Source organism: Cylas formicarius, unplaced genomic scaffold, assembly GCF_029955315.1.
Source record: "Cylas formicarius isolate icCylForm1 unplaced genomic scaffold, icCylForm1.1 PGA_scaffold_8__14_contigs__length_24414737, whole genome shotgun sequence".
Lineage (NCBI taxonomy): Eukaryota > Metazoa > Arthropoda > Insecta > Coleoptera > Brentidae > Cylas > Cylas formicarius.
The window spans coordinates 13701816-13724397 of record NW_026844361.1 but is presented as its reverse complement, the minus strand read 5'-3'; the positions used below and the strand labels follow the sequence as shown (position 1 = coordinate 13724397).

Here is a 22582-nt window from a genome sequence, read left to right as displayed (position 1 = left end):
AACAAATTGTTTCTGACAACGGAACAGAATTTAAAAATGACGTCCTAGACTCTTTATTAAAAATACATAAAATTAAAATCCATTTCACAACGCCGAGTCACCACGAATCCAATTCACCTATCGAACGTTTTCACTCAACCCTCATCGAACACTTACGCCTATTGAAAGAAATAGATAAAAATTCCGATATTATTTCACTTATGCCCTATGCGATCATTGCATATAACAGTACTATACACTCAAATACTAATTTTACGCCTTTTGAATTAACACTAGGACACACTGATACACGTGACCCTATGAACCTAATTCCTTCTCAAATATATTGTGAATACGTAAATAACCATCAAACAAATACTAAGCTTCTTTACGAAAAGGTACATAATGATTCCCTTTTAAAAAAACAAAAAACGATCGATAAAATTAACAAAAACAAAACTCCAGTAGAACTAAAAATTGGCGCAACAGTGTATAAGCGCACCGAAAGTCGAAAAAGTAAATTAAACAAAAAATTTTCTGGACCATTCATATTAACAAAAATTTTAGATAACAATAAAATTGAAATAGAAAACCCAAAAACAAATAAAAAAATAATAACTCACAAGACTAATATAACAAACTGTAAACCAATTAAAATCCAACTTCAAGAAATAAAAATTTTTAAAATCCAAAATGGAAAATGGATTATTGTGACACCTAAGAAGATAATAGTAACAGTACAATGTAATGACGACATTAATACTGTTCCATTATTTGGATCCCACCTTATCGAATCCTCCCCAATTTGCAAAGTACAAATTGGAAAAACTGAACTAAGAACCTATACCCCTAATCGATTGAGATTTGATGACACTCGTCTACCGGAAGTGAATCTCTCACTACTACATAAACAGAAAATAATCTTCGATCCACCAGAACTCACATTGGACACGATTAACCTAAAGGAAATAAAGGAGCTGCAAATCCAAATGGATGAAGCAAAAGAAAACCTTGGAAAGATGTCATCACGTATATATTCTACGAGAACTAGTGTTTGGACAATTTTGTTATACGTAATACTTATATTAATCTTGATTTATTTATTATATAAATATTTTCCATTTAAATCTAAAATTAATAAACAAAAAGAAAATATTGTTATTTAAAAGCACTTGTTGTACCCGTGCTTTTATCTAAGGGCGGAGGAGTTATAAACGCTTTAATACTATAAACTGCTGAGTAAAGGTTCCCATACATATTATATTACTTGTTTCTCAAAGCGTCAGCAATTTGTCTGTATAAAACCACGGTGCGAACCACGTCGCTAGCTTTTTTGTCATCTCGCTTGAATAAAGTTTTTTAAAAAATCAAATTCGTTTTCCACGACGAAAACTACACTTAATGAAATCTTGTGATGATTAGTTAGAACTAAATGTTCGGACGATGTAAAAAATGATAAAAAAGACATTTTTATATCTATTTAAAAATGTTTTTTGCTTTGTCGATTGAATAATCAATTTTCGCACATTACGATAGCACAAAAGAAAAAACGTTTGGATTTGGCAAAATCTAAAATATCAAAAATCAATCAAAATATGGACAACGGAAACGTGAAGTAACGTTATTTTCAGTGACGAATCAAAATTTGATGTGTGTGTAGGCGATTTTCGAAACAGGGTGATTCGTACAAAATCGGAAACCTTTTCCAAAGATTGTCTAAAGCGCACGGTAAAATTTCCCCAGGGTGTTATGATATGGAGGTGTATGAGTGGTAAAGGGGTTGGCAACTACGAGTTCATTGATGGTACTGTAAATACAGAAAAATACCAACAAATTTTATGAAGAACTTTGATTCCATCAATAGAACGAACTTTTGGAAATGAACATGTTATATTTCAACAAGACGGTGCGTCCTGCCATATTGCGAAAACAACAAAAAAGTGGTTTGGGGACCATAATATGAAAGTTTTATCGTGGCCATCAAGTAGCCCCGACTTCAATATTATTGAAACTTATTGCATTGAATGAAACAGACTCATCGTAACAATCCTCAGCGTACAGTTCTGGCATTAAAGGCAAAAATCACCGAAATTTGAAACACTTTCACCGCCGAATATTGCAAGGCTTTGGTAGATTCCATGCCAAAACGCATAAAAGCTGTTATTGCCGCGAAAGGTGATGTTACTTCTTATTAATGATCGATTTAAAGTAAAAGATTTAAATGCGTCCAAATATTTATATGTCAGCAAATTCGGAATGTTTTTGATATTTTGTTATGTAATTTATGTAAAATAAAAAAAATTGCCATAGCACTTTTTGGTATAAAAATAAGTGCGTGATTTCATTTTTCAATCGAAAAGGCAAAAAAAATAAATTTAAGAGAAGTATAAATATGTTTTCTTATTATTTTGTATATAGTTCAAACAATTAGTTTGTTAGGGCTCGTATAACCGACAGAGGCAAAAATATCTGTGGCAGAAATAAAGGAGTGCCAAAGATTAATTGCCCTAGTTCAGGCGTCTCCACATTTTGAAGTCTTACGACCATATTGATTTTTTCAGTATCTTCCAAGAGCTAAAACAACTTTAATTTTTCTATTTTTCGCCCTATTTCTAGTCTCAAGTCTCAATGTATGCGACCTAAGAGAATTTTTTTTTTTTTGCTTTCCAGTTACTGTTGCGTATTGACACTTGATGACATTTTGTGACGATTAGTGGTACTAAATATTGCCTTCGACGAAAAATCTCGTAATCTATTATAACCGATGGAGGCAAAAATATCTGTGGCAGGAATAAAGGAGTGCGAAAGGTTAATTGTTAATAAACGAATAGTTGGATATCAATTCTTTCCTACCGTTGTCCTCAAACCTGTTGTCGAGTCTGATACCAAGGGTTGCAAATAAAAGGGGCTCGAATACTAATTCGTTTGTATCAAGGCCGGCAACGCCCGGGATGCAGAAGAACGCGTCCAACAGCATCCCGAGTACCAGTGTACCGTGTTACGTGCCCAAGACCACTTTTAATCCGGTGATCGTGGTTCCAAAGTTGCTTTCCACTCAGGCTGGTTCCAAGGGGAACGGTAACGACTGCAAGGGTATAGGGAACAGCGGAAAGCCCGAGGTAAAGCGACAGTGCGCCGGATAAGCCGAGCCCATTTCCATTCGCTTATAATGAAAATTGCAATATTTTAGATTTAGTTTAACATAATATAATTTACTGAATCAACCTCAGAGTTGATTGACAAATATTGCTAGCGTCTGTTTGATCAGCTCAAATTTGAAAAAAAAAAGAAAAATTGGTTCTATCTGACATTACTTTGCAAGGGTTTGAGGTAAAGGTTTAGAATGCACTTTAATATAATGTCGTTAATTCAAATCCCAAAAAATAATTTATTTCATCATTAGTATGAAATATGAAAATAACTAATCACAAGGTCATTGTAAATCATCTTGTAAATTCAAATCACAAAACCATACTAGATACCATTAGTTCGCACTGATGATAATAATAATAATATATAAAAAATAATATAAATAAAAGTGGTAAGACCATACCCTTTCTCAAATTGAGTATCTCGACCAACATGAGGTAGCTAAGCTAGTGCATTGAAAGCGAGGAATTAAGTACAACCTCCTGGAAGAGTTTCCACTCTACTATAAACTCTTATCTACTGTAGTTCTCGAATCAGAGGATACGTTAATACATTGGGGTCGCCCCCTAATTATTACTGACAGGACTGTAGATTACAACTGACTGGACTAGACTGGATTTTAATCGATACTGCATGCCTCTCAACCTGGAAGGAACAGAAGATGGGAAGACCAGAAAATATCAGCACTTGTGCATTAACATGATGTGATAATATTTTTTTTTGTAGATGAAAAATGCAAATTCCACATACACAGTGTCGGACAAAATTAGAGTGATTGCATAAAATCAACAACTTCCAAATATGTTTTGTGGGTCCTTATCAATTTTTTTTTTGCCTTAACATAAATTTGTAGTTTATTTTCAAGTCCAGTGCTGCCATCTTTGACTTGTAAAACAAATTAAAGTATACTTATCGACGTAAAAGCAAACTTTATGAATTAAAAATGGAAATTTGAATGTTTTCCAATATCCGACATAGGAATTTATGCATGAAAATAAAAACCAAAAAAAAAAAATTGAACATGTAGCGTATATAGGAATAAAAAAATGAAAAGTCGCTCTAATTGTCCGATACCGTATATAATACGCAAGCAGTGCAGACCCGTAACATTTAAGTTCTTTTATAGGTCCTGAACTCCCTTTTAAACTCGATCAGGCCGCTGCCGCCTCCCGCATCGGCCTCCCCCCGCCAGCACCATAACTCCTTCGTTCCACCTCACTCCGGGCCGCCCACCTCGGCCGCGCACTTTTTAAACTCGGTGGTGGCGGCCGCCATCCTCAAGTCTACGAACTCGACGTCCCCGTCGGTGGCGGCGCCACTTACGACCACGACTACCGCGCAGTCCGTCAAAAAGGTAAACACGCCCATCGGATACAAGACGTTGCGCGATCCGCCCAAGAGTTGGAACTCGCAGATAGCCAAGGCGAACATGAACGTGAAAGCGGCGGCGGCGGCCGCTGCGGCGGCGGCGGCGGCGACGTCGTGCCCTGCGGGAGGTCCGAGTACCGGCGGAAAATACGCTGGCGATTTGAAAAGTATCAGGCCGAAGTTTTTCAAGGGCCGTAATATGCCCAGGTACTTAGGTGAGTGTCTATATATTTTTTTTAATTACGCTTTTTTTGGCCAATGCTGCTAAGGCAATTCGGCAGCTTCTCGATAGTGCTGTGCAATAAACTGTTTCCATGAAGCATGCCTCCATAAAGAGGGTCTGGGTGATACCATCGTCCTACTATAGGGCTATACAGTTATTACTAACTTTGACGCTACTTACAAATAATAACACAGTGTATTTTGTGGGCAATCAAAGTACAAAGACAATAAATACAGTTTGTGTTCCACAAGAGTAACCTCGCAGGTGGAAAATAGATCATACATACTGAATACTTTTCCAGGATACTATTAGCTAAACTTCTTGGACAACTTAAAAAGCTATAACAAATTGTAAGTCTTGGTAGACCCAAAGAAAAAAAGAAAAAATACTGGAAAAAGAAAAGGAAAAACAATAATAATTCTGGACTTTATCCTTAGTAATTAAATAATAACTCTTGGAATAGAAATTTCAGTCTAATAAGCATACAGAGTAAATATAGAAAGACTCGAAAAGAATCATAAGCAAATATTGATGAAATTGATCAAATTGGTAAATTTGAAATTGTTAGTTGTTCTTCAAATCTATTATACTATGGATTTCATCTCTAGTAATTTCAGTTTTGTTAAATGTTTGAGATGAAGAAAACATCTCTGCCCTATAGTTTTAGATACCTTAGGTTTGACGGTGGCTTGGTTCATTCTGTTTCTGGTTGAGTAAGGAAGTTCGTAATTTCTAATAGGAATTTTATTTTAAAAGATTTGGACTGCTATTTTTTGAAAATAGAGACTTCAAAAACAATCTATTTACTTTACTATTTTTTTACAGTCTTCGCTGGCAATGTTTCTTATTTATGAAAATTTCCGATTCCGACGAAAACTTTATAACAGCGATTTTTTGAGCCAAATGTTCTCAATTTGTTTTCCATTTTTCTTCAAATGAATACAATTTATATGAAGAGCATAGTTGCTATGCATGTTTCATCTTCTCTTCATCCATAAAAGACTAAAAGGATAATTTGGTGGTTTAAAGATACCAAGTTCAAATTGAAGGAACATAAATGATGGCCTATTACCCTACATCATTGAAAATGGCTCAACACCTCTATTTGTTTTAAGACCAGGCATGTTTAAAATTATAACATTAAACAAATCACATGAACAATAAAAACGGTAAAATTTACTTATCCTTCTTTCCTATCTTTATTTTTATTTCAATTCAATTTGTTTGATTAATTTATTTAAAGATGAAACCTAGTAGACCTGAAAATAAGAAAAAGTACAATGCAAAAAATTGTTCTGATAGAAATTGCGGGAATAGTACGCAAAGTAATGAACATTTGAAAAAAAAACGAACTACCTTTCTGCAGACCAACTCAAAGTCCAACCAGCTTTTTGTCTTTATGCGAGAGCACCGGAAAAAAGTTAAAATCCATGAAATAACAATAATGATAATAATAGTCAACGCATATTGCATTTGACTCATTTGCCTTGATAATGTTTTCATTCGAACTAACCAAAACTAAATAATGGGATAAAAAAAAATCGTGGAAAACTAAAAGTGTATGTATAAAAAAATAAGAAAATTTTACATAATTATTTCTCAAAAAAATGCAGAAAAATTTTGACAGTCTTCTTCGATGCAAGACTATAAGTAATGCTTACTGTTTTGAGAAATACTACCATCCTCTTATTATTATTATTATTATTATATGTTATAATAAATAGTACAAACAAATAACAGTAGTTGTGGGTACCCTCTAATACGAAAATCTTGATATACGGGGGAAAGGGTTGGAGAAGTTGAAAGAAAAAATCGAAGTGAACTGAGATCCTACTGGATCTTTGCCCAACAATCTAATAAAGGTCAGAGTAGAGGCCAAGGAGGGATCAAACGCGTACAACTTACTGGTGTCCTCTGTCTATCTGCCCTGCCCTTATATATAGTGAAAGGCTAAAATGTTAAACAAATTTATATCCTAGTTCATATTTTTTAATATTTTTTCATTTGCTCAATGTGTCTTCTCCATCTTAAACTATATCTTTTTGTTGGGCCTACAATGTTAGGTTGGTCAAATAGCACTTGCAGTTTCTTATAGCATTTTTTTTCAAACAATCTTCCATGGCCTACTGGTGAAAGATAAAGACCCGAATCATTGAACCCAGAATTAAAACAGCTTACATCTGCTACATTCTCATCTCACGACAATCTTCCAAAGCAACCCTACACTTGCCACTGTTGGCCTTCTTTACATTTAAAACATTACTGACCACATATCAAAAGTTCTTTAGAAATATAACGTCAAAACCAGATTTACCACTTGTCCAAAAATCTCTCAACATCTTCCATTACCCAAATGCAAAATTCCAATTGTGAGCCAGTTTCTGTTAAGATCTGAAGAAGTCAACATTATGATGGGCAAAACGTCAGAAAGTCTTATTTATAAAGCATTGAAGCAAGAGGATCGCTTTTGTCCATTATCTTTTGCTTAGAAAAAATACCATGGTCTGACTTGTACATTCTTAGTTTTGCGCTAAGTAAATTCCTAGATTTATATGTTTGTTTCATTTCTAACCCCTTGAGTGCTATATATAGCTTTGTAACGTTCGTGCCCCTTTTATATTTTGATTAGTTGTTTAAATACCAAATAGGTAGATTTTCGATCATGTATTACTGTAATAATTTTGCATATATTGTCAAATAGAGGGGATCCCATTCGCACTGCCCAATATACTATACAAAGTTACCAACTTACCAAATACAAATATAACTTAATTAAATGGTGCATACGCTGGATTACTATTATACGTATTTTGTATACACTTTACTGCTTGTTTCTTTTTATTCTGTCGAAGGCTTGTTTAAAATCTATAAATATAATATGGCGGAATTTCTCTGAGTATGAAAATCTGATCCGCTACTGATCTATCCGTTCTAAAACTCCATTTTTGGAATCAATATATGAGGCAAGGATTTTGTTGGGTTTATTTAATAGTTCTTCTATAGTTGTCTCAGATCTGTCACTTTTCTTATAAATAGCAAATGGTGTTGCTTCTCTTCTCTGCTTCGAATTCACCTCCTGTCTCCATATTTCTTTCATCAGTTTGTACATATTTTAGTCATTTCCGCTGTTATTTTTTGTTGTTCTTAAGTTGACACAGCCTGTACATATTTTAGTCATTTCCGCTGTTATTTTTTGTTGTTCTTAAGTTGACACAGCCCTGGACCAGACGAGATCACCAATAAAATAAATATGGAGGGAAAAAAAACTACAGAATGAAATACTAACCTTATTTAAAAAGATCATAGCTGAACAAAAAATACCGAACGATTGGAAAATCTGCACGACAATATTCATCTTCAAAAAAGAACAGAAATCGAATCCGGAAAATTATCGAGGAATAACACTGCTTAATAGCATCCTCAAAGCATTCACAAAAATTATACTGGGAGAAGTCACCAAAGCCATAAGTATACGACAGAAACAACAAGCTTTTTGAAGGAACAGATCCACCATTGACGCAATATTTATTGTCAAACAAATATGCAAAAAACTTTCGAATAAACCTTTTATGTGTTTTGTCGATATGACCAAGGCTTTTGATAGAGTGCGTTTGAAGGATGTCCTAGAAATCACGAGAACGGAAGGTTTAACTTAATGCACGATATAAACACCCATTGCAGAACAAAAATCAGAGTTGGACATACGACAACTGAAGACATAAATATAAACACAGGAATTAGACAAGGCGATTCACTCAGCCCATATATATTCGATTTATTGATGGATAAAATAATAGAAAACCTTCCTAGCACAGGTGGATTTAAAATGGGAAACACATTCTTCCATGCCGTCTGCTACACAGGCGATGCTGTTCTTAGTGCAGTTTCTTAAGATAATCTTCAAAGACTACTACACTCTTTTAACACTAAAGCAAAAGAATTAAACATGCTCATCAACACCGAGAAGACTAAATGCTTAGTAACATCCAACATCCAAAGGATAGATAATAGAACAGGTAAATCACTTTAAATATCTGCAGAAATAACGAGTAACGGAAGCCTTCTCAATGAAGTAGGAGAGCAAACAATGAAAGCGGCTCGAATAGCGGGATGTCTGAAGAAATTGTATGGAAGAACAAAGACTTTAATATGGAGAGCAAAATCAAGATATATAAAACGGCTATAAGACCGATTATAACATACGCAGCAGAAACAAGAGTAGATGCAAACAGAACTCTACAAATGATGAGAACAGTTGAAATGAAAATATTAAGAACTATACGGGGTAAAACTTTGTATGACAGCATACGGAATGTGGACATCAGACAGCAGTGCGGAATACAAGACATAGGAAGGTGGGTGAGGCAAAGACGGAGATTTTGGAACAAACACGTAAAAAGAATGGAAGATGGCAGACTCGTAAAGAACGCAAAAATGAACAACCCAGTAGGGAAAAGATCTCAAGGAAGACCGCCAAAACGGTGGCGAGAATGCTGGACCTCGTTTTCCGGGGGCAATGAACAGGCAGTAGCCTACTAATATGGTATCCATGTTAGAAAGAAGAAGTTATCTTTTCATCCTCGTGGAACTCTACCTCTTCTAGTTCTGTAACACGGTTATCTAAGGATTACCTAAAAAGTTCTTTGTGCTCTGAGTTTAAAAATTCCTCAAAATATTCCACTCATCACACTAATATTTCGCTTTCATCCTCCAAAAATTTGCCTGTACCTATATAAATTTCATTTCTTGCTTAATAGTTTCTCTTTTGTTGCTTGATGCCTAATAGTTTTACGGATCATATTTGAAGCTACCACAGAAGATCACAATTATTCTCAACTTCTAATAAAATGTTTAATCTTGGTGAGTTGTTGTTGAGGTTTAGCTCGAAACTTTACAGGAAATCCCGCCTCTGGGGTGAAACCGATGTACCAAGTGCACCTCAGTCCCGAAAAGGATAAGCACAGGGACCAGAAAGTGGAAAAGAGCGAGATCAAGAAACACTCGATCGTGAAGATCGATCCCAAGACGCTGAAACCGATCAGCGAGAAAGCACCGGAAAATACCAGTCTGAGTAACGTCAGCGGCAGTTTATCGGCGAGCGCGACTCAGAATCAGGAGTTGAGGTAATGCGCAGGTTATACTTAGTTCTGGCGCCAAATTATGCATTTTTTGAAATGCAAATGTAAAAAAAGTTGGCGTCTCTTCAAGTTTTTGTTTTATAGTTTTCATTATTTCACGAAAAAAATAAGTAAAACTGAAAAATGGTACAGTGCTTTTATAGATAAACGGTTTTTGCTTAGCGAATGCAATGAAACTACCTATACCGCTCCCAGCGTGTAGAAGTAGTGCCAGGGTCGGACTATGTAAAAAAATAATAATTCTGATGTGCAAAATTTATAATTAATTTCATAGTATTACTTATGCCTGCTTCACTTATATATTATAATATAATTCTATGTTAGGTAGAAGACACTGATGTTCACTTTCCGTGAAAAATTAAGAATACATTTAAAAAAATATAAAATCGCCAATATATGGACGTAGCTCTATATATTTCTGATAATGTAAAATCATGTCATATATCTAAAGAAATAATAACTAAAGAAAATTTAAAAAGTCTCAAATTAACAAATACATATTTAAAACCGAGCAGGTACAGGGTGGGCAAATAAGCGAGGAAACGAAAAACACCATTTTTTTCATAAAGTTTTATGCAAATTATTTGTTCCATTTTTTTCAACAACAGAAAATCGTCGAGCACATGAAACACGCCTAACGCCTCTCTCTCACAAAAAAAAATAAACGTGCCAACTGGCTGATATGTCGCCTTACTTTTTGAACGCGCCTCGTATATAAGTAATAAATGTAATTTCATTCCTCGATAAATATAGTGTTTCTGTTGTGTTCGTAGATTATCGGGGTGATAAGTTTTCCTGACACAAAGAAAGAAATGAGCACCAGGATATAAAGCTGCAATACTTGTACTAAGCGGTAATGCAAGCGGAGATTTTAAATTAAAACCACTAGTAGTTTACCACTCGATAAACCCAAAAGCGATAAAAGGCATCTCAATCTATTTTACCTGTACAAATGATGGATAACTATGAAAACTGTTAACTGAAAACTATTTGTTAAAGGTTATTGCGAACTTAGAAAACTTGAACAGAGAGCACTAATATCAATTGATAATGCTCCAAGTCACCCAACGAATTTAAACGTGCAATTTTAAGGCTTATTACTTGCGGCGGACATTAAAGCAGATGTTTAAAAAAGCGGACAAAGAAGAGAAGCAATCGATAAAGAGAATTTTGGAAAAATTACAATATCATGAACATTAACTTTTCTTGGAATGAGATAACAGAATGATCTTTGAAAGGAGTATGGAAGAACATTTGACCAGATTTAAGTAAGAGCGAAGACAATGGACACTCTATTGACATGGATGAAATAGTGGAATTAGCGAAAAAAACTGGTTGGATGGGGTAAAGACGTGGAAGAAATAATTCAAGAAATAGCAGCCAGTCTTTCTAATGATGAGCTCTCATGGAATTAACTGAGTAAGAAAAAAACAAAAATATTGACAGTAGTGATTTCGAAGAAGAGCAAAAAGAACTTTCAATGACGTTTGTAAAAAGCAGTTTGACTAAAATTATGGATCGATTTCTTGATCCAAATTGTGACAGGAGTTGAAAAGCAAGGCGGAGGTCATAGATGCTTCATCCACTAATCAACTTCTCAGAGAACACGAAAGGAAAACGCAAATTACATTAGATGCCAAATACGCAGAGAATTTGGGCCGAGTGATCTGACTGACTTAAAATTGTATTTGTTTTTATACGTATATTCGCTTATATTGTTTTTATTTTATTAAAAAATAAATCTTTGGTTTTATTTTCTGTCCATCTTCCATAACCTCATTATTTACATGTTAAGATGGCCGATAAACGAGGCTCTTACGCCCTACTTTGGTGGAACGAATCCTACGCGTTAATCGAAGTCTTACTGTACACCATGTGCCAAATAAATCGATCCACTATACGATCTCGAAACCCATAGGAGATACGAAAAAAGTTTCGTACAAAAGTTTCTTGGACTTTCCTGTAGGTCTAAAATATTATTTTTTTGATACAGGGTGTCCCAAAAGTGTCCTTCTGACATCAACTTTGTTATTTTAAATGGAACACCCTATATAGTTCGATATTTTTGGAATCCTTGGTTAAAAATAGTTTAAGCAGAAATTTAGGTGGTTAAGGAAATGACGCACTATTTAATTAGTTTGACAGATGCGCCTCAGCTTATACAGAGTGTCCCAAATAGGTGGTGCCGTTTTGGCGAATTCAATTAACAAAATCTCAAGATGTTTAAAGGGAACACTATATTTTTATTCAGATATCAATTAGAGGACAAAAAATAAGGTAAATTTGTAATTTAATTTATAGTTAAATTTTACTTACTTTTTGAGATATTCGAGGTTAAAAAATTAGACAAGATATTCTTGCATTAAATAATAGTGATGCGGTTAGAAATGACAGCATTATGACGCGCTATGCAAAGGATGGACAATATAGTCAAAATATATTACAGTATCACCATGTTTATTTTTTTTAAGTTATTTGTTTATGTTTTTTTTTGTTTTATAGATTTTTTTATTTAAATTTGTTACCTTGTGTAGTTAGCCTGTAAACTTCAATTATTTATTTTTGTTATTAGGTACTTTCAATCAAACTAGGTAGTTAACCATTAAATGTTTCTTTAAATATGAATTCTGAGGTTGTATGAAATTTGTTAAAGTGTGTTAATTTTTTTCAAAATTTTCACGTATTAATGGACACCCTGTATTGTTAGCAATAGGCGGTATTCTTATATCTGGAGTATTATATCTTTAAAAGAAATGGTATCATGACTTTGCTGTTTAAAAAATTCGTAATATTGAGAGCAAGTGACCTAATGTGGGTAGCTTTAAATTTTTCAAGAATTTATACGGGTGTTATCTTAAACCTCCAATATCTCAAAAAGTAAGTAAAATTTAAATATAAGATAAATTACAAACTTACTTTATTTTTTGTCCTAGAATTGATATCTGAATCAAAATATAGGATGTTCCATTTAATTATCTTGCGATTTTGTTAATTGAATTTGCCAAAACGGCACCACCTATTTGGGACACCCTGAATACGCTGAGGCTCATCCGTTACACTGATTGAGTAGTGCATCATCTCCTTAGTCTGTGGTTAAATTTTCGTTGCAATACCTGGATAAGTAGCGTCACAATGCAATGGGGCAATCAAAATATGAAAAAAAAAAAAAACATATAATCTCAATTTCTGCCTAAACTATGCAAAATTTAAATAGGATTCCAAAAATATCGGGGAGACAGTTTTGGGATACCCTGTATCAACAAAATTATAATATTTTAAATCTCCAGGAGAGTTCAAGAAACTTTTGTACAAAACTGTTTTTCGTATTTTCTATGGGTTTCCAGATCGTATAGTGCTCAGTTGATATTTCTAGATGCACTTCCACGCCCGGCGACTTGAAGATCAACACCAGCTCGGTGTCCATCTTCAACCCCCTGAAGCTGCAGAGTTCGCCGAAAAGTGACCGGAAGTCGCCGAAAAGTCCGCATTCGCCGAAAATTAAACCCACGAACAGCACCGGTACGTGCGACCTCTCGCGGAGATCCGTTTTCCGTCATTGATTCTTGCGTTCTATATGTTTCCAGCTTCGAGCGGCATGACGACGACCGCCATGTTGTCGCCGACCGCCCCGAAACGCGATAAGACGAGCCTGACATTTACGCCGCCCAACCCGTTCGTCCCAAATTTGGCGTCGCCCACCCTCAGCCCGAATCAATTCGTTTATCCCGCGGGAGCCCCTCCCGGCTTCCCCGCCTACGATCCCCGGGTCATGGCCGCCTATCACAGGTAGTTCTGCACATTTTTTTTTTTCATTCCCTAACCCTAGAACCTTGGGGTGGTAGTTTTACTTATTTATTTATTTATTTTATTTCACTCACTTTAGAATACAAAAAAATAAAAACTCGAAACATACAAAAAATACTAATGCATAAACGAACCACTAGGAAAAAAACATTAAATAATGGTTTGGGGCACATAACATATAATTTATACATAAATATACAAAAGAAAGTTCAAATTCGACAGAAAACAACTAAAAGTAAATTGTTTTCTAAATAGAACCTGATTTGATACAAAAAAAACGCATAACATTTTATGGTGCGTGAGTGCACCCCTGGCAACCCCCCGGTTTCATTTTTGGTGATATTTTTACAAAGCATGAAGTGTGTAAATGCACATTACAAAACGTAAATTGTGTGGCTGTGGCAGATTCTACATCTCATTCGGGCTTGACGTGACCTTGATTATCATAACGCACTTCATCTGTGGCAGGTGCAAGATTTCTTTGAGTAATTGTTTTATCAGTTTTTAAAAGTCACAAAAAAATGTAAGATTTAAAGTCAAATCAATGTCTCCTCATCAAAAAACATAAAAAAAATTTCAAACGGAGTTTTTTCCAGAAAGCCTGTTTTTTAGTTCCTCACATGATCTAAATTCATCGGATATAGGAGTCTGAGTGTACTCCAGCTGACCTGTCTTCCATTTGACAGTAGAAGCCAGCTTGTCGTTTGCAGGAAGCATATGTCTTCTTTTGAATTCCAGGGTTTCATCATCAGATGAGTCCCATTCAGGTTCAGCAGTTGATGAATTACAGGACTGTTGAAGAACAGCTGTATCATTTGGTGCATGTAACTCGAAAGTTCCAAAACTCTTGTAGATTTATGTTATCGTTCATATCTTCTTCGTCAGTCAAGGTATGTTCTGTAAATATTTTTTCACGTTATTTTGAGCATAAATTTACAATGCTACAATATATAAAAATATGTAAATCCAAATAATACTTACGACTTTCATTGTTATTGTCCTCGTCCATCAATTGAGTCAAATACCTCGGAAATGCCATATTTTACGAACTGTAACGTTCACTGCACAAGGCACAAACTAATACTAAAGAACACGCTAATTTTTTTATGTTTACTCTACTGCGTTGACATGTCTAGACTTGCAATAACAAAGTTTGGTTTCACAGATAAAACCAGTGGTGCATTTACGCACCAGTAAATATTTTCAAAAAATAAAGCATTATAGTATTTCCAATGTATGTTTTTTGCGATGTAATCTACATCTACTTAACAAAAATGGCAATACAAATCCAAAATATTTTTTTTTACTATTTTGGATTTACTTGAAAATGTGATACAAATTTATGTACCGCTTTTGTTAACTTTTGAAGTCATATATAAGATCTTTCCATTACACATAAATTAGCGATTTCTACGGTTTTATGTCCTTTAGTAGTGATAATAATAAAATTTCTAAATGGATGTGCGAAAATATTTCCTGGATGTGACAAAAAAATCATAGAATAGGTGGTGCAAAATGGATTAAATTCTGTTTTTGTACTGTCATCTTTTCAGCTATTTCTTATGGGTGGATAGTATTCTTTAGGCGATATATTATACGAAGTAACTGTCTTATTTGGGCAAAAAATGGACCCTCATCTTTTTTCCCCTGTATTCTTCATATATTTAAAGTTGAGGTATTGTTCAGGCTGCGTCATATTATCTAGAGTAGTTACTGGGTGCCAATAATCCAAAGTTTACAATAGATGTAGAGGAGTTGTCTATTTCTTTCTCGTTTACATATTTTTGTTTGTTTATTTTCCGTTGATATACTTAGAAATAAAAAATATTAAAGTTTCATTATAAAGTTTTACAAAAAATTATTGAGCAGTTTACCGGGTGTTCTGGTCGACGGCCAAATAGGATTAAATGATGATCATAAGCCAAGGAATGTGTGCCATGGTGCCTCGTTTGATAAGCTCAAATATGAGTATTTCAGCAAGGATTATCCGTGGCTAACGGTCAGAGGTTGGCAGCGCATGGACGCTGCATGCACTGTGTCGTTCTTTTCGGGGAATCCCTAAATTTGTGTCGGGGATCCATGTTTGAACCTATTCTATTTGCCGAGTGCTGATCGACCGGCTCGTTACTTTACTGTTCAAGGGGAGAAATTAAGTGCTGTTGACGTTGCTGTGGTAGAATTTTGCTATGATTTTCAAACTCTTTTGACGGAGCACGACCTAAAACCTGAACAAGTGTATAATGGGATTTTTTTTGGAAAGCAATGCCAAAAAGGACACTTGCTGCAGGGTCAGAAACTAGTGCAGCAGGTTAGCTTTACACATATTTTATTTGTTTTTTATTTTTTTTTATGTTTCAAAGCAAGCAAAGGCCGTTTAACAGTTTTGTGCTTTGCCAATGCCTCAGGAACGCATAAGCTTAGGTTAGCTGTTATTGGAAAATCCAAAAATCCGAGGGCTTTTAAAAATATAAAAACACTGTCCGTTGATTATTATAATCAAAAGGCAGCGTGGATGGACAGTGGTTTTAAAAACAAATTATACCCCAAGTTCGAGCTTATCAAAAAGAAAATAATCTTCCACCAAAGGCTGTACTGTTACTGGACAATGCGCCATCGTATCATAATGTAGAGCAACTTAAATCAGAAGATGGAAACATATGCGTAGCATATTTTCTGCCGGATGTAACATCTATTGCCCACCCAAGGGATCAAGGGGTTATAGAGTACAATGAAAAGGCTTTATAAAGAAGATCTTATGCTTCAACTTTTGGAAGAACGTGACATTGTGGAATTTTGGAAACGTCTAAATTTGAAAGAGGCAATATATGCTGTAGCTCGTGCTTGGAATGGAGTAAAGACAACCAACATTAAAAAATCATTTTATAAAATAATGACTTTAATAGAAGATACAGAGGATGAAGACATTATTGGAGATAGTAATCAGTTAAATGAAGGTGAGCTATGGATCGAAAAAATAGCATCTACAGCCTTGCAAATAAATGGTTTGGAAGAAATAGACAATAAAGAAATACAGGACTGGATAGAATGTGATCACAAGGAAGCAGGGTATCAGATCATAAATGACGATAACATAATTAACAAGACTTCTGAAAAAAGTGATTAGAATAATTATTGCGAAATCAAGACAAGTAATCAAGAAGCAAGGAATGCAATAAACATACTTATTCAATATTTTGAAGAACAGCCTGGAATTGATGATATTCATGTTCTTCAGCTTAGAAAAATGAAAGAAATTATAAAGTGTAAAAGTTACGAAGCCCAAAAACAAACAAAAATCAGTGATTTTTTTAAGTGATTTTTGCAAACATAATTTATCATATACATTTTGTATACATTATATTTTATTTTTTGTTACATGTATGTTGTTCTCTTTGTTTGACACATGTATTTATGTAAATAAATTTTAAAAAATAATTTAAAAATAAAGGTCTTTGGATTATACGTGTTTTCGATTATCCGGCGAAGGCTCGGTCCCGGCTGGCCCGGATAATCGAGGTTCTACTGTACTTATTATTTATTACTTATTATTTGGCCTACTACCACTACAACATGTTTCTGTTAATTAGACTGTGTTGTTCATTTTTAAAATATTTTGAATATTACAGCGTTACCACATCTACTCGAACCATACACCGACCTCATTTATTCATTCTCCGGTTTCGCTTACCAGGATTTAACACGTTTCGCACAGTACTTTTGCATTTATAACGCTTCTTTCAGTCTATGGTACGGGCAACGGATGGCGGCGGTGGCGGCGGCCGGTTTTCCTTCGGCCCTTCCCGGTTTAGGTCTGGGGATCGGTAAGAACCCATTCGATGTGAACCTGACAGCCGGCACCACTTCGCCGCAGCAACACAGTCCAGGGGTATGAATAAATTTATTTATATTTATATTAAATGGAGTCGATATTTTTATTGGGATTCCCCGAATCGCTAAGTGTCGTAGTGTTTGAAAGCTTTTTGCTTATTTGTATATTTTTGGGGGTCCCTTTTCCAAAAAACGCAATATTTTTACACGTTATTTTTTTTATAGCGCTCTATAAAATAATGTTATTTTATTAATATACATACCTATGACGTGAATAGGTTTCTTCCATGTTAGGCATAATTTTTAAATGAATTGATTTTTATGAAATTAAATGTGATTTAGCAACACTGGATAATACAGAAGCGTCAATACAGCGTTGTGACCTGCTTATGTGAAGTTTTGGTGTTCGCGGCTTTTGTCTTCGTTGTTGGGTATTTCTAGTGTTCTAGAACGTGTAAATATGTAAAGAAGACATCGTGTGAACAATCCAAATAACTTTTGTTACATCTGTGGTAGTTATGTCGTAGTAAAGCAAAGGCAAACTATAACTTCTTTTGTGAAGAATGTATACCGCACTTATTTTGGTGTAAAAATTGTCCTGGGCTCCTCGTATTGTTTTCGTTTACGTTGAATCATTCAGAAACTGTCAAAAAGGTACGAAGAAATGTTTAAGCTTTGGTGTTCCTATGATATGGCGAGAGCCTAGGATTCGCAGTGCTGGTAGTCATATTTGTTCGTGTAACGATTCGTTCAAGGATTCAACAGAAAAAATAAGAAAAAAATTGTGTATCCCAATCTTGACTCTGCTATTCGACCATTTGCTCATGCTCATTGCTCAGATTTCACACCAGAGAGAGCGAAGTGTTCGACCAGAGCGAATTAAATGATTTAATTAGAGGTTTGCACCTACCAAAGGATGCATCTGAATTGTTATCGACCAGACTAACACCTGGTGTCACATCATTGACTCAAGTAATTGTGGTTTAAGAAGTGTTTTATTGCACAATGGTAATGAACTGGCCTTAGGACTTCTATTGAATAAAATAAACTTCAAAAAACATCGGTGGATGCTTTTAAAGTGCTGTGCATGCTCCTAGAACAACAAGGGGGTTGTACAAAGTGTGATAGTGGGGCACATTGGACTCAAACAGAATGACCCTCTAGAACAAGCCTTACACCACAATAGCAAAAATATATTCAGGGACGAAGTAATGTTCAAAATAGGTTGCAAACACACACCCGAATATCCGGACAACGCAGCTTTCTAGCAAAGAGACAAAGATTTTACTCAAAAAGTCTGAATAAAGGTTTTTTTTTCACTAGGATTCCACTTTTCCACTGAATAAAAAAATTAATTATTTTAGGAATATGGTTTTTTGTTCTTTTATTTTTTGAAGAAAAACGCAATCCAAATAAACGCATAGAATGTTTGAAATCACCAAAATGATATAAAATCAGTTTTTTAAATAAAAACATCTGTCAAACAGTTTAATTTTGTAGACCTGTGTAATCTACGAAAAAAAAAATTGCACGGTACCTCCGACGGTTTCAGGTCTCGCCGAAACATTCCACGCCGCCGAGGGCGTCTACCCCGACCAGGGGTAGCGGGGGGGCCCCCACCCGCACTTCCCCCACGACGCGAAAAACCAAAGATTCCGCTGCTAAAAGTCTCGAAACTGCCTTGGAGAAGCTCACGCAAAGCAAGGCCAAGGAGATGGGCAAGGCAGCGGCGGCGCTGTGCAAAGAACCAAGTACCAGTAGCGCGAGGCCAACAAAAAACCCACCCGAAGACGATGTACTAAAGTCGACGACGAAAGAACCGCCAGAGGGCGGCACCTTCGACACCGCTAAACCCACTGTACCGTCGTCGATGAATGATTCTCGCGTCGCAGTAGACGCCACGCCCCCCAAGGACGAGTTGTTAGCGACTGAGACGAGTCTGGCTCCTCCTCCGAGTAATAAGGACGACCGAGTCGCGAGCGGACGCGACAAAAGTGATGGTGGTGTTGGTGATTCCAAGGTCCTCGACAGAGGTGGTGAAAGTAGCGCGCACGAAGTGTCAAAGTCTACGGTTTCTGGCCACGGCAAGGAGACCGACGACGGCGGCGCGCGTAGTGATAAGGAAACGACTAAAGGTGACGCGGGCGCCACCCCCAACGGGTGCTCTAGTGACATTTTGGCGGGAAAGGACGCGAGCCAGGTGAAGCAATGAGATCTTTCGTTGTCTGCCGTTATTTGAAAGCCTCATCGCTTCGAGGGCCACCAAACCTCGTTTCGAATGTTGTTTTTGTTTTAATGATATTTTGAACGTATCATAAAGATTTTGTTTTTTTTTTTGGAGAAGGGGTATTTCGTGTTAAAATTTACATGTAACATCACATGTAAGGTTATAACGTAAAGTCGTCAACATTTTTTTATCAATGGGTTTTTGACAAGTTTTGATCCGGGGAATAGTTTGCACATCAAAAATAATAAACGTTCGCCTTTTTTTAATTATTAATTATTAAACTATTTTTGTTTAAATTAAAAACTAATCAAAACATGCGATTTAATGCGATTAATCCAGGGAATAATTGCTCATCAAAAATAATAAAAAATTTAGCTATTTTATAAAACACCGAAAAATTTTATTGGAAAAAGTTGATTCTTTTTCAGTTTTCTATAAGTGGGTCAATTTTTTCCATAACTTTAATAAACTACCATGATCATTCGCCTTGATCTGTCAAAAGTGACATTTTTATTAAAAAAAAATAAAAAAATATAGTAATTTTGGAAAATTTTGAAATTGCATCAACTTTGACGATTTTTATAAGTTCATTTGAAAATTTTCCTATATAATGTATTGTTTTTAAATGTTAATTTTGACAGTTGAAAACTTTTTTAAGTTCCATGTCAATTTTCTGAGATATTGGCCCTCAAGGTTTGGAAAACGAAGTTTTATGAATAAACTAGAAAACAACTACTCATTAAGCAACATGACATAAACTACATATGTTTTTGTGTACCAAAAAATTTCATCAATATTTAGTAGGCCACTGTTGCTGTCTATAATCATTTATTTTGTATACGAGGTGCAGCGAAAGAAGTATAATTTTCTACCAAAGAATATTAGTCTGCAGTTTGCTTCCCATCTAAGTGATGTTAGTAAAATGTGTTCGCTATTATCTGGTAACCACTTTTAACATTGAAGCACAACAGTGAGATTTTTTAACGCTGACAATTACGAGATTTTGTTCGGTTTACAAATTTACAAATTTTTGCCATTGAAAGTAGAAACTAACACATTCTGCTTGCATTATTTTGAATAGATGAAAACTCATATTTTTTTGGTATGTTTCGAACAAAAAATACATTTCTCTCTGGATAGCAACAGTCGTCGACCAAATTTTTTTAACACAAAATCATCTGTAGTTTTCATGTTGTCATTTTACTTTTTAGAGACCTCTTCATTAAACATTTTCGTTTTCATAGAAAAATAGAAACTTAGATAATATCGGGCATAAAAAAAACATTTAGTACTATAAGTTACGAAGATTTAATTAAATTTTGTTCCCAACTTTTTTTGATTCTGTGCCCTTGAAGATTTGTGTGAATATAAATATAAATATATAATATAAAGTAAATATGAAATAAAATATAATAAATATAAAATAAATTTCTCTTCATGGGAAGTTTATATTTTTTTTATCAGTCACGCAGCGCTTATGGTAGATTGGAAAGATTTTTAAATATGTCTTACTATGACTATGAAGATATTTAAAAATGGATTGAATTAAACTTGTCATTAAACCGTCCACTTCCATATCAATGTGAACCTATTTTACTTACTGACGTTTTCTTAAAACTCGGACAAGGATTTGTCAAAGTGGTAGCGCCATCTACTAGTAAATAATCAAAGTGTGTTAGCTATGGCAATAGAATTGGGTGTGACATTTTGAATTGAGTTTTGGTCCCTCGTTGCTACAAGCGCCTGAGTTGATGATTTCTATTCTGCCGATTCGCCGAAACGATCGTCTAGTTAAGATTGGTAATAACGGTTCGGGGTCTTCCTTTTTCGGCTGCCGTCTCGAGATCTGTGATATAGCGTACCCTTTTTTAGTACCCGTTCGCAAATATTCGAAATTTCTCCCAGAAAGTTTTTTACGAAAAAAGTTTTACCGAATTTCTGGACAATGGTTTCGGTTAGTCGACGGTCCATGTTGAGCTCAATCGATTTTTGTATATTTCTCTTTAAATCGTTTTGTTTTACCCATTCGTTGTACATAATAGGGCTATATTTTTTTAAGCGACTTGTAAACAAGATTGCAGTATTTTGCACGGCGGTTCTGGTGACATCGACGCATAGCGGATGACGAAACGTATCAAATCTTACCAAGCGTTCTGGAAATCGTAGAAATCAATTTTACAGTCCTCTAAATGGTCGTAAATATCAATTTTACAGTCCTCTAAGTGGTCCTAACTTCACCACTGGGTGGAAGCACAATCCTTAAAGTAGCCAAGATTGTTCTGTGCTGGTGTGCCAGAAAAAAAACCATTTTTTTTGGATCTGACACACAAACTAGTTGCAAGTTACCTGGAGAAACTACTTGCCACGTATGCTCTTAATATTAATGGAAATATTATTCTCATTATAGTTTTGAATTATCGATTTAATCTCAGAAATGTATATAAATGTATATAGAAATATAAATAATCATATCTTATCATCAATAGATCATTAAGCCAATTTTATTGATAATTTTTAAAGGAAATTGAACTCTTCCACATAATTTTCAATAAATTGAACCATTTCAATGATATTCAAGGTCAAAAAAATGAAGAATTAAAAAAAAACTATGAATTTATATATATTATAATATATATAAAATTATATTATATTATATAAAATAAACATAAGAAATAAATGAATAACAGAATTACCATTTTTAAAAACCAAATGAGTTCTATTGTAAATAAATAATAAAAAGTATAAGAGACCATCTTTGTAGAGTGTTCAATTTCCTATAAAAATTATCAATAAAATTGACTGTATGGTCTATTCGTAATAAGATATGATTATTTATATATATATATATATATATATATATATATA

At 34.8% G+C, this 22582-nt stretch overlaps 1 protein-coding gene across 4 annotated transcripts in view; it reads left to right on the top strand.

The window, feature by feature from the left end:
- Positions 1 to 22554, top strand: part of LOC132706099 (protein suppressor 2 of zeste-like) — a 34055-nt gene extending 11501 nt beyond the window's left edge. For 2 of the 4 annotated variants that reach the window (XM_060677196.1, XM_060677197.1), the window contains exons 8-14: positions 2915 to 3098; positions 4256 to 4712; positions 9618 to 9843; positions 13232 to 13377; positions 13443 to 13644; positions 17404 to 17548; positions 19043 to 22554. In XM_060677196.1, coding sequence (XP_060533179.1) covers positions 2915 to 3098; positions 4256 to 4712; positions 9618 to 9843; positions 13232 to 13377; positions 13443 to 13644; positions 17404 to 17548; positions 19043 to 19702 — 2020 coding nt within the window. In that variant the 3' untranslated portion in view covers positions 19703 to 22554. Of the gene's footprint in view, positions 1 to 2914; positions 3099 to 4255; positions 4713 to 9617; positions 9844 to 13231; positions 13378 to 13442; positions 13645 to 14400; positions 14764 to 17403; positions 17549 to 19042 lie in introns of those variants that run through there. The other 2 variants (XM_060677198.1, XM_060677200.1) reach the window with 2 other exon arrangements.
- The last annotated feature ends 28 nt before the right edge of the window (positions 22555 to 22582 follow it).